General features: G+C 33.6%; 1 protein-coding gene and 1 long non-coding RNA gene across 3 annotated transcripts in view; one reads left to right on the top strand and one right to left on the bottom strand.

The window, feature by feature from the left end:
* LOC136024803 (uncharacterized) overlaps positions 1 to 17,542 on the bottom strand; it is a 137,672-nt gene that overhangs the window by 39,038 nt on the left and 81,092 nt on the right. The gene's annotated exons all lie outside the window — the stretch shown is intronic.
* The window catches only part of LOC136024799 (fibroblast growth factor receptor-like 1), a 113,371-nt gene that overhangs the window by 79,366 nt on the left and 16,463 nt on the right, over positions 1 to 17,542 (top strand). Inside the window, exon 8 of the mRNA XM_065700269.1 lies at positions 11,900 to 12,101. Coding sequence (XP_065556341.1) covers positions 11,900 to 12,101 — 202 coding nt within the window. The remainder of the gene's footprint in view (positions 1 to 11,899; positions 12,102 to 17,542) is intronic.

Below are 17,542 nucleotides of genomic sequence, written 5' to 3'. Positions count from 1 at the left end.
ACTTTTTTCCCTCCCATTGACAAGTCGAACAAAATTTTAACCTGCAAAAAATCACAAAATTTAAATTTGTCCATAATATTTCTACTAAATCCTCTTTAGGTGGTGTATAACTTGAGAGTAGTCCGACAGAGTAAGCTTTTAACTTTCTTTAATGTTCAGGTTCAATATATATATTTTCTGAAGTTTGTTTTTTGTACAGTCAGGGCCGTATCCAAGATTTTATTTCTCGGGGGAGGGGGGTTTACAAAATAATTTTTTTTTTTGGGGGGGGGGGGTAAAAACGAATCAAAATTGGTTCATATTCATTTTATTTACGGTTTTACGAATCAGGCAAACATTTCGTGAGTGGAGGTGGTTCAAACCCCCTGCGAAACCGACTTTTTTACGAAACCGAATTACGAAACCCCGACTAAGCCTAATTTTTGAAAAATGGGGGGAACGCCCCAAAAATTAAGGAATCTTAGCGAAAATGACACCACTAGATTCACCGTATCAGAGAAACCAACTGTAGAGGTTTTAAGCTTCTACTGACAAAGAGAACCTTAATCTAGAATCTTTCAATCTAGCAACTTGCATTCAGTGGAAGAAAAATTTCTTTTTTTCATATTTATTACGGTTACCAATGAAAAACACTTGAGAAGAAGACTTGAATTGTTTTTCAAAGAGGATTGTCAAAAATTAAACGAAAGGTTTTTCAAAAATTGTGTGTCAAATACCTTAAGAATGATCAGACTTTGGAAAAAATTATACCTTCGAATTTTAACTTAGGAGATTGTCACATGCAATTCAAATTAAATATAAATTTACACTTTCTTCTGCTCCCTGTTTGTCAAATACCTGAAGAAGTGACCCGACTTTGGAAAAAAATTATACCTTCGAATTTTAACTTAAGAGATTGCCACATGCAATGCAAATTGAATATAAAAATAAATTTTTCCTGCTTCCCGATGAATCATGCTTCTTTTCTTTCTTTGAGAAAAATAAAATCATTATCCTTTAGATTCATTTAATTTTTAGTCATTGTTGCTCATATGGAAAATGACGAGAATTCCAAGTGAGAGTTTGGAAAACATTATCTGGCCAATATAAAGCATAGAATTGAATTTTGAATTTATTTCATTTTCAAAAATTGAATACTTTTAAGATTCATTTACAACATTATTTCAGTCACTCCTTAGTTTCATTCTTCGAAAAACGTGCTGAAAAATACAGCTTTTTATTCACATATTGATAGACCATTATTCCAAAAACCCCTTTCATAACACAAAACTTTTCAGCTATTTGCTCTCATACAGTCAGTGTCTTGTGGTCAATTGTTTGTGACCTCCTAAAACAATAATCAATTGACTGTTAGCATTCTATTGACTCTAAATGAACGACTGATATATGGCTGTTTTAAGGTTATTTTTTCTTACTGGAAGCCATCTCTAGTATTTGCTTTCTCGCAGCCATTGTATTAACCTTTTTTTGCACCCAACTTTGACCATACACAATTCTAACGAAAATCTAACAGCAGTATTGTGTTGACTGTTCGCGCAAATGTGTCACTATTTCAGATATATCTTTCCCTATAATTAGCCACTATTTCCATCTTATTGCTAACTCCCATGATCAATCTGTCAGCTTCCATGATAACGATCAGTTTCTTTTTTGGCTGGCTTGAATATGTATCACTGTTTCACGAACATTTTTCCCAATTACAACCCATCTCTGCTACTTATTTTCTCGGTGCCATCTCCTTGTAACCATTTTTTAAAACCATCTAACTTCAACCCTGTAGAACTCGAGTGATTACCTGAAGAGTATTCTATATTGAGTCTTTGCGTAGATGCGTTACTATTTCAAAGGTGACCTTTATCATTTCAAGCCATCTCTGTTATTTACCACCTTGCTTTTCAAAAGCCCCCAAGCTTTATCCTATAGAACGTAAATGATTACTTCAAAAAATATTCTATTGCATCTTCACGCCGATGTGTCACCATTTCAAAAGCATCTTTTCACGTTGAAAGCCATCTTCGTTGCTCATTTTCTCGGTGGCATTTCCTTCTAACCCTTTTTTAAAACCAACCTGCTTTGACAGTACAGAAGTTGAAGGATCGCCAAAAAATGTCCTATTGACTCTCTGCTCATATATATCACTATTTGAAAATAACCTCCTCTTGCTGTAAGCCATTACCTTTCTTTCCCTTCTTGCACGCATTTCCTTGTAACTTTTCTCTTATAGACCATCCAGCTCTTACCATCCAGAAATTGAACAGTTACCCAAGACAGTATTACAACTGAGTTTTTTTGTGGAGATATCTCACTTTAAAAAACTTTACTATGAAAGAGTGATTATCTCTGATGCTTAACTTCCCATGCTAATTCCTCGTAACCCTTTTTGAAAACAATCCAACTTCAACAAAATAGAGCACAAATACCTGTAAAATAGTATAGGTAAATGTAACGTTATGCTTACCTAAAAATGATATTTTATTGTGCCTTTCTGAATCTATGTATCACCATTTAAACATCCTCTTTTCTTATTGCAAGCCATTTTGTTATTTTCCGTCTTGCAGCAATTCCCTTGCAACCATTTTTATAAATAAATCAATTTTATCAAACGTAATGTTTTATTTACATAAAAATTGTATTCTATTCTGTCTTTGAGAATATATATATAAATCATCATTTAAAAATCATCTTTTCTTATTGTATGGCATCTTCGTTTTTTTTTCCCTTTCCTTGTAACCCTTATTATGAAACATCCAATTTTACCATGCAGATCTTGAATCATTGCCAAAAAACAGTAGACCCATTCCTGCTGACTTTTTGTGCAGATTTATCACATTTTGAAAATAAAACATCTTTTCTTGGTGAAGTAGCTATATCTGCTACTTAACCTCTTGCTGCTATTTCTTTGTAGTCTTTTTTGAAAACGTCCAATTTCGACCATACAGAAGTTGATTTATTACCTAAAAGCAATATTCTGTATTCTGTTTACTCTTTGCTCAGATGTATCACTGTATTAAAAACTTGTTTTGTTAATGCAAGCCTTTCTCTGCTATATACCATCATACAGTCATTTACTTCAAACTCTTTTCAAAAGCCTTCCAACTAAACTGTACAGTACTTGAATGATTACCAAAAAACACTATTCTATAGACTCTTTGTGCAGAAAAAAGTAAAAAATGTTTATATAAGTGAAGGATGTCAGGATTATACCACAAGTTCTTAAAAAAGGGATCCTATTATTAAATAGTTTCCTACCTCGTTCTTTTTGAGATACCAGCAAAAACTGTTTGGAACATAATAGGTTTTTTTGTTCACCTCTTGTCGCTGTCATCCTGTTATTTAACACTCTATAACTGTCATTTTTTTCTGCATTCTTTCCTGCTGTCAGAGCGGGTTTGTATGGTGTACCCAAAAAACTGCACTTGTACCCAAAGAGTATAAGTAATATACAAGAGTGGGAACTAACAATAGTCTCAATGAAAAAAAAACTGGAATGTTCATACGATTAAAACTTTATATCTTGCTCTTTTTACTATAAAAGAAAGAACAATATTTTGGCTTCCCAATAAGGATGGTAGGCTACTTTAAAAATTTAGGTGAACAAACATTTCAATTTCTAGCATAATATATTTTCATTTTATCTAGAAAAAAAAATAATTTCAGTATTTTAATCGGAAAATTAAATTCGTCAAAACAGGTACATATGTAGGGGGGAATGGTTTTGAGACTCTTTCCCTTCCTGAATTCTACATATTTTTTATATTTCCCCATGAATTGCTAAACTTTCAATGTATTTCGCCTGTTCTAGTTATTTTCCAAATTCTCCACTACACCCCCCCCCCCCGAAAAAAATCAATGCATTTTAACTTTCTGATAAGTTTAAAAATCCTTTTTAAATTACGAAAACCCAAATTTTGACACAATAATATTAAATGGGTCTACATGTGGATTTTAAACATACTGTACTAAAAAGTAAAATAAAAAAACAGAGTTACAATAAATCCCGTAATAAGTAAATATAAAGCTAATTATCATTAGATAATTCTTCTTGAAAACATCTTTCTTAACGTTTTGAATCACCCTCACTTACAATAAGATATACACTTTAAATACCCTTGATTCCAGTATTCTAACCTCAGCTATAGGCAGGTATGGCTCTGATCTCTTTTGTGGGGCAAAATATTGGTTAACGCCCCCTGCCTCCCATAATATTTCAGGCCAGATTTTAACAAAATTTCTATTTATAAAAAATATCCGTTTACTACCAAAATTTAAACACACAGAAAACATTAAAACTAATTAAATACGGCCAACATACTTTTGTTTTGGTGGATTGGTGGTGAAAATTTGAGAAAATTAAAAATTTCGGACTGCATTTGCTTATACTTACTGCAAACTGCGCCCTCTACTTTTTAGATAACAATACAAATTTTAAAAAAATACAAAATGACTATAACCTTTAGATTATTTATTTGAAATTTGTCACCCCTAAATTTCAGTGCCTGGAGCAAGTTCCCCTCTGTCCCCTCTAAAACCACCGTTGACTTAAGGACTTGTCTTTGCATTTTTCCAGTCTTTTTTCAACCGCAAAAAAACACACTCCCTCTTGCCTATTCTACCATTTCCACCCTCATTACATCCACCGTTCTTACTGATAACACTGCCTCGGCAAAAGTAAAACTTTCCACTCTGTCAGTTTTCTCGCTACCTATCTTTCCCTCATCATCCTCACTTATTCTGAATTAAATAATAAAAAAAAAAAACTGAAAGTAAGGAGTGACATTAAAACTTAAAACGAACAGACATTATTTCGTATATGAAAGGGACTGTCCCCTCTTGAACGCCCCACTAATAAAGTTAAAGTTATTCAATTTTTCTTAAGTAGAGTTCTGAGAAAGAGTAGAGCTGTGAGGAGGGGATTACCCCCTCCTCGACACCTCGCTCTTTACGCTAAAGCTTTTTAGTATTTTTAAAAAGGCTTCCTATTGTTTTAGTTAAACGACCCTTGTGTTTCAGGAGTTGTTCTTAAAGAGTTGGGACAAAATTCAAACTTTAGCGTAAAGAGCGAGGTGTTGAGGAGGGGGCAATACCCTTCATACACACAATAATCCCTGTTCATTTTAAGTTTTAATATTGCTCCATACTTTCAGTTGAAAAGACATGGTTTATTAATGTAATTTCTGATCGTTTTTAAGTAATGCAAGGAAATCTGGCCCGACCCTCACGGAGAAACCCCCCTTCCCACAAAAATTTCCTCTAGAAAATTCAATCCCCAGTGAAAATTTACTCCGACAATTAACCTTGAAAACTCCACGCGTAAAATTGAGACGCAAAAGAGAAAGCAAGGCATTTAAAAAGAATTTTGTATAGGAATTCTGGCAAATTCCCTAAGTGTAGAATTTCCCATGACAAGTTCAGCCCCTGGGAACTTCTCTCCGCATATAAAATTTCCCATTGGAAAGCCCCCTAGCAAAAATCCCCCCCACCCGAAATTGTATACATGCTTCACAATAACAAATACTATGTGTAAAAAATGGGCAAATTTTATTACTTAAAGACCTTTCCCCTGGGACTATGGGGAGTCATTTTATATCCAAAGGCATAGTAATTGGGTCTTTCAACTATGATGAGCAAAATAGATATATCAAAATTTTGATCGTACGACTTCGGGAAAAAAAGGGTGGGAAGGGGGCCAGGCTGCCCTCCAATTGTTTTGGTCACTAAAATGAGTACTAGAACTTTTAGTTTCCATTCGAATGAGCCCTCCCCCAATATTCTAGGACCACTGGGTCGATGCAATCACCCCTGCAAAAACAAACACAAAAAACAAACAAATAAACACGCACCCGTTATCTTACTTCTTGCAAAAAAAAATACAAAATTCGACATTTTTGCAGATAGGAGCTTGAAACAATTAAATAAAAAAACAAGTTTTTTTGTAAATGAAAGTAAGGAGCAAAATTAAAACTTAAAACGAACAGAAATTACTCCATATATGAAAGGGGCTTTTCCTCCTCAACGCCCAGCTCTTCACGCTAAAGTTTGACTCTTTCTCTCAACTCTACTTTTTAAAACAGTAAAAAACTTTAGCGCAAAGAGCGGGTCGGTGAGGAGGAAAAACCTCCTCACCGTTCTACAATAAAAACTTCTACAATAAAATTCTCTGATGCGCTGAATCTGACGGTGTGATTTTTGTTAAGATTGTATGGCTTTTAGGGGGTGTTTTTCCCTATTTTCTAAAATGAGGCAAATTTTCTCAGGCTCGTAACGTTTGTTGGGTAAAACTGATCTTAATGAAACTTATATATTTAAAATCTGCATTAAAATGCGATTCTATTGATGTAACTATTGGTATCAAAATTTCATTTTTTAGAGTTTCGGTCACTATTGAGCCGGGTCGCTCCTTACTACAGTTCGTTACCACGAACTATTTGACTACAGAAGGTTTTTCTGATACGCTGAATATGATGGTGTAATTTTTATTAATATTGTAATTTTGGAGGATGTTATCCTTTTTTTAAAGCAGGCAAATTCTCCCAGGCTCTTAGCCTTTAATCAGTAAGACTAAATTTAATGAAAATTATGTATTTAAAATCATTATAAGCCAATTCTTTTTATTATATCTATTGGTATTAAAATTCCGTTTTTTAGAGTTTTGGTTACTATTGAGCCGGGACACTCCCTACTTACAGTTAGTTACCACGAACTGTTAAATTGTCTGCACTCTGTCCTTGTGTTTTGTAATTGAGCAGCCCTTAATGAAGACAGCAGATTGAATTTTTAATTATATTGTAATTAAACTTCGAAGGAATTGTGTGTTTGACCTTCACTGTGAATTTCAATTTGTATTAGTGACTTTTGGCTGAAGGTCTTATGGGAAGAGGCAGAAGTAATCACCACACCATGAGCTGTAATTATTCAAACGGGTATATATTTCACAAGACAAATTTTAAATTAGAGAAAAAAAACAGCTAAACGAAAGGTTCTTGGTGTTTTCGATTACTACTGACGAATAGATTCAACTACACGAAGAGCTGCAAAAAAAATTACAATCAATATTTTTTTGTCTGGTCTTCAAGATAAGAGGAACAGCAATTTAATGTCAAAAGCTTTGAATGTCAAGCACATGGTCGCTGTAGAGAAATTTAACCAGTACGATCATATCAAAAATATTTGTCTACTACAGTCTCGGCACGTATAAAAGGTCCGCCCATTTTCTGTGTGTAAGCTTGGTTTAAACGATGTAGCATACATTTCTCATTAACTCAAGCATCTTTGAATAATAGTGTAAATTGTATTATTCATGATTGAGGAAGCAGAAAGAAATGGGGTGAGCTGGCGAAGTGATTCGCTACTGTCCCATCTCACAGGCATGACTTAAAACTTAACTGAGTGGTGTATCCAGGATTTTTAAAAGGGGGCTTTGTATTAAATTTTATCAAACACAGAAATTTCTAGGTCTAACTTCTAACCAACAATGCAACAAACCAACAATTCTAACCAACAATGCAACAGGGAAATTGCCAGGATTTCATAAATTGTGGGAAAGGGATCCATGAAGTTTCGGGACCATTGGAAATTTGCCACAAAGTATTTTACCACAAAGGGGCAACCTAATAGACTTAGCGCAGATTGTATGTCAGGTTTCACAATAATCTGTTGTTTTAGGTACTAATATTGCACCATAGAGTGTCAAATTTTTTTTTCTTGGTAAGTAAAAATAAACTCTTGAACTTTTACTCTTTTATGCTCTTTTTTGGGCCATAAAAATATCCTTCGAAATTTGATTCAGGGTCTTTGTTTTTCTTCTAATAGCTGGTGGAATAGCGCCATCCAGGAAAATGCCAAACATCTTATAACAACTGTTTTCCGTGATATTCATAGTGAGTTTTCAGAAAATTGAATGACAAAAAGAATTGCATTTGTAATTTAAGATGAATATAAAGTAGTGCTTGTTGTTATTATTGTTGTAAATATTCTGCTAGGAACTTGCAAATTGCGTTAAACTTCTCATCAGAAGCCATCTTTCTTTATGACTAATTAAGTTAACCCTCACGATTCTTTTTATCATCTTTCCAGTTTCGGTTTACGTACAAGTTTGGTATAAAACTTGGAGTATTTCAGAATTGTGTTAAGACTATTTAAAATTATCTATTAGTTACGAAGTTTATTGTTAGTTGCTAATTAATTTTTTGTCCAGGGCATCACCCAGAGGGAGGGGGTATAGCTCCTCATTAGATCAAACAATGGTCTAGCTTGCATAATTTGCTATAGCTTAATTATTAAGCTTTAATATGACATAGCGAAAGACTTTTGCAGATGCCAAAACAAAAGATTTTAGTCATGCGCATTTCTAGGATTTTCTTTTTTGGAGAAATGGGGGAGTTGAGTTTTTTTTTCATTCTTTATATTCAGTTCTCATTTTAGCTGTCTTGGCATAATTAGCTTCGCTTTAAAAGAAAATTTTCCTAAGAAAAAAGAAGTGACTAAATTTAATTTAGCTGCGAGTCTGTATTCATACCCACCTCATAATTTCCGTTTGAGAAAAGTTGATAAAACTATATAACTGAAATTTCAATGCAAAGTGCCAAATTTCTTAATCAAATGGCATCACGATATAGCATTGTTAAAATAAAAATTATTTTTACCTTGATTTTGCTTATAAATTCATTCTTTGTTTTTCTTTCCATTTTCAAACAATGTTATCTTTACCTTTTGCATTATAACAGCCAAATTCACTAATTTCCTTTTTTATCTCTTCAATGTATTGCATTCTTCCTTATCCCCTAGACGCTCGATTCCTCTTATTTCTGTTCCTGTTCTCCAGGCTGTGTCTACCGTTGCCAAGCGCGTGCCTACCCTCTCTGTAGAAAATTGAAGTGGCAGATATGGGTCATTACTGAGTTTTTCAGCACATCTTTAAAACTTGGCAATGTTGGTTTAATGAGAATGAGAAGAATTCAAATAACAATTTGGACTCGGAAAAAAAAATCTGAATCTTATTGACACCAATTTTATCGGTAAAAACCTAAAAAATATATTGTAGCATATCCAAACTGGAATTTTACTCCTTTCTTTATCTACATTTGATCCTCTAGATACTCCCGATTAAGCATCAAATGGCTGATCTTCAGCAAAACAGTGATGCGTAAAAACCCGGTTGCATTTGGCCAATAAACTTGAACGCATTAAATACCCCCAAAAAGGTTATCACAGCTAGAGAACAAGCATTTTTAAGGATCATCTTACATAAATCACCATTCACGTTTCGTTTTTAAACGAACAATAAATTTTTACTCTATAAACGACAAGAACACAGCCAAAAGGGCATAAACTGGCGTGTGGTAGAGGCTTATGAAGCATATAAGGGCGTGTTAAGTGCCAAAATTCATAAGTAATGACATGACGCGAAAATTGAAGTGACGTGATGAGTTTAAATTTTTTAACGCCGTGATAATTGTCTAGTATCCCAGATCGTGTAAAACTTTAAAAGAATGCATCTATTAAATAGAAATATCGAAGAAATAGTATATTTAGCATTGCAATTGCATATTATATATTACAAATAAGTCGCATGTGGTAATCAAACAGTTCGTGGTAATGAACTGTAGTAAGGAGCGACCCGGCTCAATAATAACCAAAACTCTAAAAATGGGATTTTGATGCCAATAGTTAAAATTAAAAGAATCGCATTTCAATGCTGATTTTAAATATATAAGTTTCATTAAAATAAGTCTTACCCGTCAAAAGTTACAAATCCGAGAAAATTTGCCTCATTTTAGAAAATAGGGGGGAAAACCCCTTAAAAGTCATACGATCTTAACGAAAATCACACCATCAGATTCAGCGTATCAGAGAACTTAATTAAATAAGTTTCAAGCCCCTATCTATAAAAATGTGGAATTTCGCATTTTTTGCCAGAAGACAAATCACGGATGAGTGTTTATTTGTTTTTTTGTTGTTTTGTCTTTTTGCTTTTTTGTTTTTTTTTTTTCCCAGGGGTGATTGTATCGACTCAGTGGTCCTAGAATGTCGCGAAAGGGCTCATTCTAACGGAAATTAAAAGTTCTAGAGCCATTTTTAAGTGACCAAAAAATTGGAGGGCACCTAGACCCCCTCCCACGCTCATTTTTCCCAAAAGTCACCGGATCAAAATTCTGAGACAACCATTTTATTCACCATATTCGAAAAACCTAATAACTATGTTTTTGGGCACGACTTACTCCCCCGCAGTCCCCGTGGGAGGGGCTGCAAGTTACAAACTTTGACCTGTGTTTACATATAGTAATGGTTACTGGGAAGTGTATAGACGTTTTGAGTTTTTTTTGGTTTGGGGGGAGAGTTGAGGGGAGGGGTTACGTGGGAGGATCTTTCCATGGAGGAACTTCTCAAGGGGGAAGAGACTTTCAATGGAGGGGGCGCAGGATTTTCTAGCATTATTTAAAAAACAATGAAAAAATAATATGAAAAGTTTTTTCTACTGAAAGTGAGGAGCAGCATTAAAACTTAAAACGAACAGAAATTATTACGCATATGAGGGGTTTACCTCCTCGTAAAACCTCGCTCTTTACGCTAAAGTATTTTTAGTAATTTCAACTATTTATTCTACGGCCTTTGTGATTCAGGGGACATTCTTAAGGAATTGGGACAAAATTTAAGCTTTAGTGTAAAGAGCGAGGTATCGACGAGGGTTGAGCCCCCTCATATAAGCAATAAAAACATACGAATTTAGAAGTTTGCTACGTAAGTTAATTCGTAAGTTACGTATATTTTTTACTTATGAAAACGTTAGTAAAAAATTAAGAGCTATAGTTGCCTTTTTAAGTAATCAAAAAATTGGAGGGCAACTAGGCCTCCTCTCTCGTTCCTTTTTCTCAAAATCTTCCGATGAAAACTATGAAAAAGCCATTTAGCCCAAAAAATTAATATGTAAATTTTGTTTTAATTATTTATGCGCGGAGAGCCAATATCAAAAAAATACATTAATTCAAAAACGTCCAGAAATTAAACAAAAAAACAAGTTTTTTTTTAAATGCAAGTAAGGATATATATATATATATATATATATATATATATATATATATATATATATATATATATATATATATATATATATATATATATATATATATATATATATATATATATATATATATGTATATATATATATATATATATATATATATATATATATATATATATATATATATATATATATATATATATATACATTCCACAAAGTTTTTTTTTGGTATTTAAGTTGTATACGAAAAACACTCAAGAACTTGAATTGCGAAGATAAGATAAACATTCAAAAATTCGGATTGTGAAGATCAGATTGGACAATAACCGGTTAGTTTGCAATGCATAGTGATAGAATGTAGCGTCTCGGTATGGATGTTCAAACTAAGGTAATGGATTTGCCAAGGACAGTAGAACAGACAATTATATTTTTCTAGGATAAAGGGTAGTTGTCCAAAATAATACAGTGCTTCAATGGACACACCATGACTTTGTACTCTTACGAGAAGCAACATGTTTGGAAGTGTAAAACTAGGCCATGTTTGAAAACGTCGATTTGCGTTTCAAAACGTGGTTTTATTAAATAAAATACGTAAAATACGTCAGTACGTGAAGTATTATATTTTCATCATATTTTGTTTTATTTCGCTAGCATTAACCAAAATTCAGTTGTCGAGTGTTTCTCGTATAATACATAAGTACCCTTTTTTCCATATTATGTCATTTCATTTTATTTAATTTATTCTATACATTTTTTTGTATTCATGGGAACTTAGTTGCATAAAAGGGAGGAATGGGGATCTAGTAACATTCTTTGTAAGTGTCAGATCATTAAACAAGTATTTCATATCGAGAACCTCACAGGATGTCTTTTTATTTTCAGTTTGGACAATGGAGATATCGAGTTGTTCGAGCTGGCCGAGTCTTAACACAAACGGACGATGGTGCTTATATAGATCGATTGGTCTTCGAACATATTTCAAAAGATGACAGTGGGACCTATATATGTGTGGCAACCAATAGCGTGGGATATAGCTTTCGAGAAGCCAATGTACGAGTCCTTCCACCGCCGAGCAACTACGCTGGTAATTTTTTTTCTCATTTGAACAGTCTCATTGGTATGATCAAAGAGAACAAGAGAGGATACTTTTCTGTTTTTCCGTTGTGAAAGTGCACTGTAAATTCATTGGTTTAAGTCGGTGACCAATTTTCGAAGTCCAATCCCTTTATTCCTTAAGGGTATTGAAAAAACAAGCTTTTTTAAAAGTAAAGAGAAATATTAAAACGAATAGAAGCTATTCCAATGGGGCTTTCTTCTCTTAAATCCCATGCTTGTTACGCTAAAATTTTTAGTGCTTTTAAATAGCTTCTTATTCCAATTCAACGGTCTTTGTCCTTCAGCAATTCAAACTCGGTACCCTTCCTCCTGGATACGACCTTGGTAAGGAGTAAAATCAAAACTTAAAACAAACAGAAATTATTCCACATAAAAGGGGGGCTGTTCCATCCTCATCCCTCATTCTTCGTGCTAACGTCTTAACGTTCTTTACAAATGACTACTCATTCAAATAGAGAGAAAGGTTTATTTAAACAACAATCGTAGCTCAAATAGCTAATTCAATGTTGAAATACAAAACATGCTATTATGCACTATTATATATTGACTTTAAAAAAAAGGGACAAAAAAGGTCTGGTAGCGGTTTGTCCGATCACGCTCAGGCACAAGTTGTAGCTTCTGTCTCGTACGGCTGACTGTCAAGGCCACTGGTGGTAAAATATCAAATTCAACGGCCCTTGTAAATGAGCAGTCTTTCTTAAATAGTTGGGACAAAAAGTAAGTTTTTTTGCAAAGATTATGGGATTAAAAAGGGTGTAGCCCGGCCCAAATACGGAATAATTCCTCTGTGTTTTATTTTTTAACTTTTCCTTACTTTCAGTTGAATTTTTTTTTTTACTTAACGCCGATTGTTTTTCAAATCATGCCCAGGCCTAATTAAGGTTAATTGTATATATATATATACATAATTGTAAATTGATTGGTAACGTCCCGATTTTTGGTTAGGGTGTAATTACCATTTTGAGTAAAATATGAATATATTTTTTTTAATGTTCTATGAACAGTGTAGTTTCGTTGAATAAGTCTTTCGTAATATCTTTAATACGGAATTTTGGGTAGACAGAAAGGGGTACTATTCTTTGTATGGACGGAAATTCTGCGTGACTTTTGATTTTTGACCTTCGACGCAGATTAAGTCATCGTGACCTCTACAATGGGGTTCTCCGATGTTTAAATACATGATATATATATATATATATATATATATATATATATATATATATATATATATATATATATATATATATATATATATATATATATATAGATATATATATATATATATATATATATATATATATATATATATATATATATATATATATATATATATATATATATATATACATATATATATATATATATATATATATATATATATATATATATATATATATATATATGTTTTAATACACTAAAGCGTTTTATATAAATAGGAAAAGAGAATTATTACCATTATATAAACAGGAAAACAGAAATATTACCATTTAAAATCGCTAAAAACAGAACTCCTGGTTGCACTTGCCATCTCCCGCAAGATATTTCCAAGTAAGGCACGTGATAACCTTCCTAATTTTTCAACCTCTGTGGGAGTAAGCATGTAAACTTAATCTCTTATGCTGCACAGGAAAAGAATGTCGCGATGGAGAGGCATTTATGCTCTCCTTAGCTCAAATAATATAGTCGTTGACGAATTAAGTTCCGAGGAGTTAAAAGTGATTAGGTACCATTACCCCCCCACCCTCCCAAAAGTCATTCCATATTTATTTGGAGGCTCAACGGGAGTTGGGATGTTTGGGCATTGAAAAGGACTCTTTAGGTGTCTGCCTCTCCACCCGCAAGTTGACCCATCGCTCCTGTTTCAAAATGGATTATATGCAATCAAAAATCATTGTATAATTTCATGAAATATGACAAAAAATCAAATTAGTTAAATAAAACTTTAAAATAATCGCCAAAAACATTTTTCTGCGACAAGGGGAAGGTATTATTAAGCAAAAAGTAACTTTAAAATAAAATTAATTTTAAAATAATTGCCAAAGAATTTTCTCTAACAAGGAGGAAGGTATTAGTTAGCAAAAAAATTACTTTAAAATAAAACTAACTTTAAAATAATTACCAAAAACATTTTCTGAGACGAAGAGGAAGGTATATGAATAAAATCAATTTCATTAAATAAAATTTTAAACTATTGCCAAGAATTTTTTTCTGCAACAAGGAGGAAGGTATTATTAAGCAGCACCCTTATTCAGGATTATTTTAATGATGATAAAAATAATTCCTACAACCCCTCCCCAATACCACTTTTTATATTTATTTGAAGGCTCATGGAGAGTTAGTCAGTTTGGGCATTGAAATGAACTCTTTTATACATCTTCCCCCTTCCCCCTTGCCTACAAAATGACCCACTCTTCATTATAGCTGATGCTTAATTTTACGTAATTAAATATAACGGTACTTGTATGATAAACCTACTACCGCTCAAGTTGTTCATTCATTTATGCATTATAGAACTTATTTTTCGTTATTTTCTATTAGCTTAGAGTGAAGCAAGACAAAGAGAAGTGACAGAATTGACGGAAAATATATAATCTGGGCCACATATTTGCGGAATAGGGGGGGGAGTAAATGTAAAGTGTTTGCACATTAGGGGGATGAAGGTAGAGTATTTAGACAGAGTGAAGTTAGAAAGCAGTTCTTACTACATAATATGCAGCATAATAGCACTTAACACATTAGGCATGCAAACCCTCTATAATTTACCCCCAACCCCCTAATAAACAAAGATATAGCCCAATTTTTTTTCAAAAGTGTTTTATCTTAATTGGTATATTACCATTTGCCATATTAATCATTTGCCTTGTATGAAGTACGTGGCTTTTCAGGAACGAATGCGCCGACGTATAGCATAACTTCCCTTGCCACTGGGTAGCTTAGTATATAGTTATTTGACGGTTATAAATCGATTTAATTTCACAGAATTTTCGATCAGTAGCAATTTGGTTTTCTTTGGGGTAAAATAAGAGTTTGGTGCCATAAAATGGTAGAAAACGTCACTTTACCGTCGTGCGCACTTTTGGTCACTCAAAAAGGGTACTAGAAATTTTATTTTTTTCTAAAGAGGCCTACCGTGAATTGCTGTACTTTTGGTTTGGCACGGTCACCCCTAGGGAAAAATCAGAATAGGCAGTTCTGACCCCCCTCTCATCTGGGTTTGATTGATTGGTTATTGGTTGGACAGCAGTTTGGCAACTACTGGCGGGGAAAAATAAAGGCGGGGCTTAAGGAGTCATTGGTGAATTACTTTCAGTTACAAATCTGGGACAAATCTTCTTTCAAAATCTCATAGATCAGACACTTTCTAGGGCTCGAAAAAAAATACATACATTAATACAAGCAAACAGTTTAGCAGCCTCGTCGAAAGTCTCTATGGATAGGGTTGTAACGAAGATAATATATTATTACCCTAGCTAATAAATTCAAACGTTTAACAATTGGTAATAAAAAGGAAACGAAAGAAGAGAATATTGGAAAAATTCTGCCCATAAAAGAAAGAAACCCTCCTGAGAAGAACGTACACTATATAAGATTCCTCGTCATCTGACCCTGATAATATTCCTACTAAAGTAATTAAGTTCATACTTCCTTCCATTGTCTCTCATTTAACAAAACTTATAAACCTCTCCTTTTAGTATGGTATTTTCCTGAATAGTCTCAATTGCACTCGATTCATCATATTATATAAGGGGGGGGGCGGAAGAGCACGAAATGATCTAGACAACCATCGGCTAATTTTTCTAATTAGTTTTTTTGCTAAACACTAATTAGTGTTCAGCAAAATAAATGAGAAGGCGATGGTTTCTCGTCTTAATAATTTTTTTTTAATTCTAAGGACCTTGTTAGTATTATTAGTAAATACGGTGGGAGCAGTGAAAATGTTAAAAGTAGAATAGGTACGGCTCAGGGTGTTTTTTCACCGTTAAAAAAAAAAGTTTGGAAGAATAGGAAGATGAGTCTGCAAACCAAGATTAGAATATTGGAAGCTACAGTGATGACAGTGGTCAAATATGGCTCTGAAGCATAGGCGCTCCGAAAAGCAGACGAACATATACTAGATGTTTTCTAGAGAAATTGCCTACGGATTGTTCTAGGTATCCGGCTGACTGACTGTATTTCAAACAGTAGGTTGTGCTGTGGTTCAATCCCGTTTTCTAGGGCTATGATGAAAGAAAGGTTAAGATGGCTAGGCCACGTTCTGCGGATGAAAGATGACAGATTGCCAAAAATTGTCCTTTTTGGCCAACCGTCTGCGGCCACACGAAGAGCAGGTCGCCCTCTTCTGGATTAGGAGGATGTCATAAATTAAGACTTAAAGGTAATGGGAACTTCTTGGGAGGGTGTAAAGAGGGAGGCCTTGAATAGATTAGGTTGGAGGAGGAGTGTGCGTAGCTTTGTTGGCTTCAGGTGGCTTGGTGCTGCAGTGAGCTATTATTAGTAGTAGTACATTCGCTTTGCCCTAGACTCCCTTTGTTTCCTGTTGCTTCATTTTTTGATGTTGTAAAGCCTGGTTGGTAAGCTCATAAGCTCAATAAATGGTGTTTATGTTTCGAGCGACCCCATACCAGATTGTTTCCGTTTGTCAAATCATCTCGTCGTTAAATCGGTAATGGGCAAAGGAACAAAATGGTTGTGGTAACTATTATTTTCTCTGCATTTCCACGCTAGTTCAGATGCAGCAATCCAGCTTCTAGTTTGTTTTATCTATTGTTTTCTTAACATTTTTTATTTTGATCTGTTTTAGTTTTATCTTTATTTTTAATTTTCAATTTTTATTAGCATTTCTTTTTTATGATCATTTCCTTTATTTTAATTGATTTTATCTCTATTTTTCTTCTAATTCTGAGTTTTCATTGGCATTTCCACATTAGGTCTGGTTTATAATCTCAAAAGCTCATAAAATGATGTTTAAGTTTCGATCAACCCCATACCAGATTTTTTCCGTTTATCAAATCATCTCATCGTTAAATTGGTGGTGGGTAAAGGAACAAAATGGCTGTGAAAACTATTATTTTCTCTGCATTTCCACGCTAGTTCAGATGCAGCAGCCCAACTTCTAGTTTGTTTTATCTATTGTTTTCTTAACTTTTTTTATTTTGCTCTCTTTTAGTTTTATCTTTATTTTTAATTTTCAATTTTTATTAGAATTTCTTTTTTATAATCGTTTCCTTTATTTTAATTGATTTTATCTCTATTTTTCTTCTAATTCTGAGTTTTCATTGACATTTCCACATTAGGTCTGGTTTACAATCTCAAAAGCTCATTAAATGGTGTTTAAGTTTCGAGCAACCCCATACCAGATTGTTTCCGTTTGTCAAATCATCTCATCGTTAAATTGGTGGTGGGTAAAGG

This window comes from Artemia franciscana, chromosome 3 (genome assembly GCF_032884065.1).
Source record: "Artemia franciscana chromosome 3, ASM3288406v1, whole genome shotgun sequence".
Classification (NCBI taxonomy): Eukaryota; Metazoa; Arthropoda; class Branchiopoda; order Anostraca; family Artemiidae; genus Artemia; species Artemia franciscana.
Note: the sequence above shows the minus strand (reverse complement) of the source record. Positions and strands in the feature narration are given on the sequence as shown.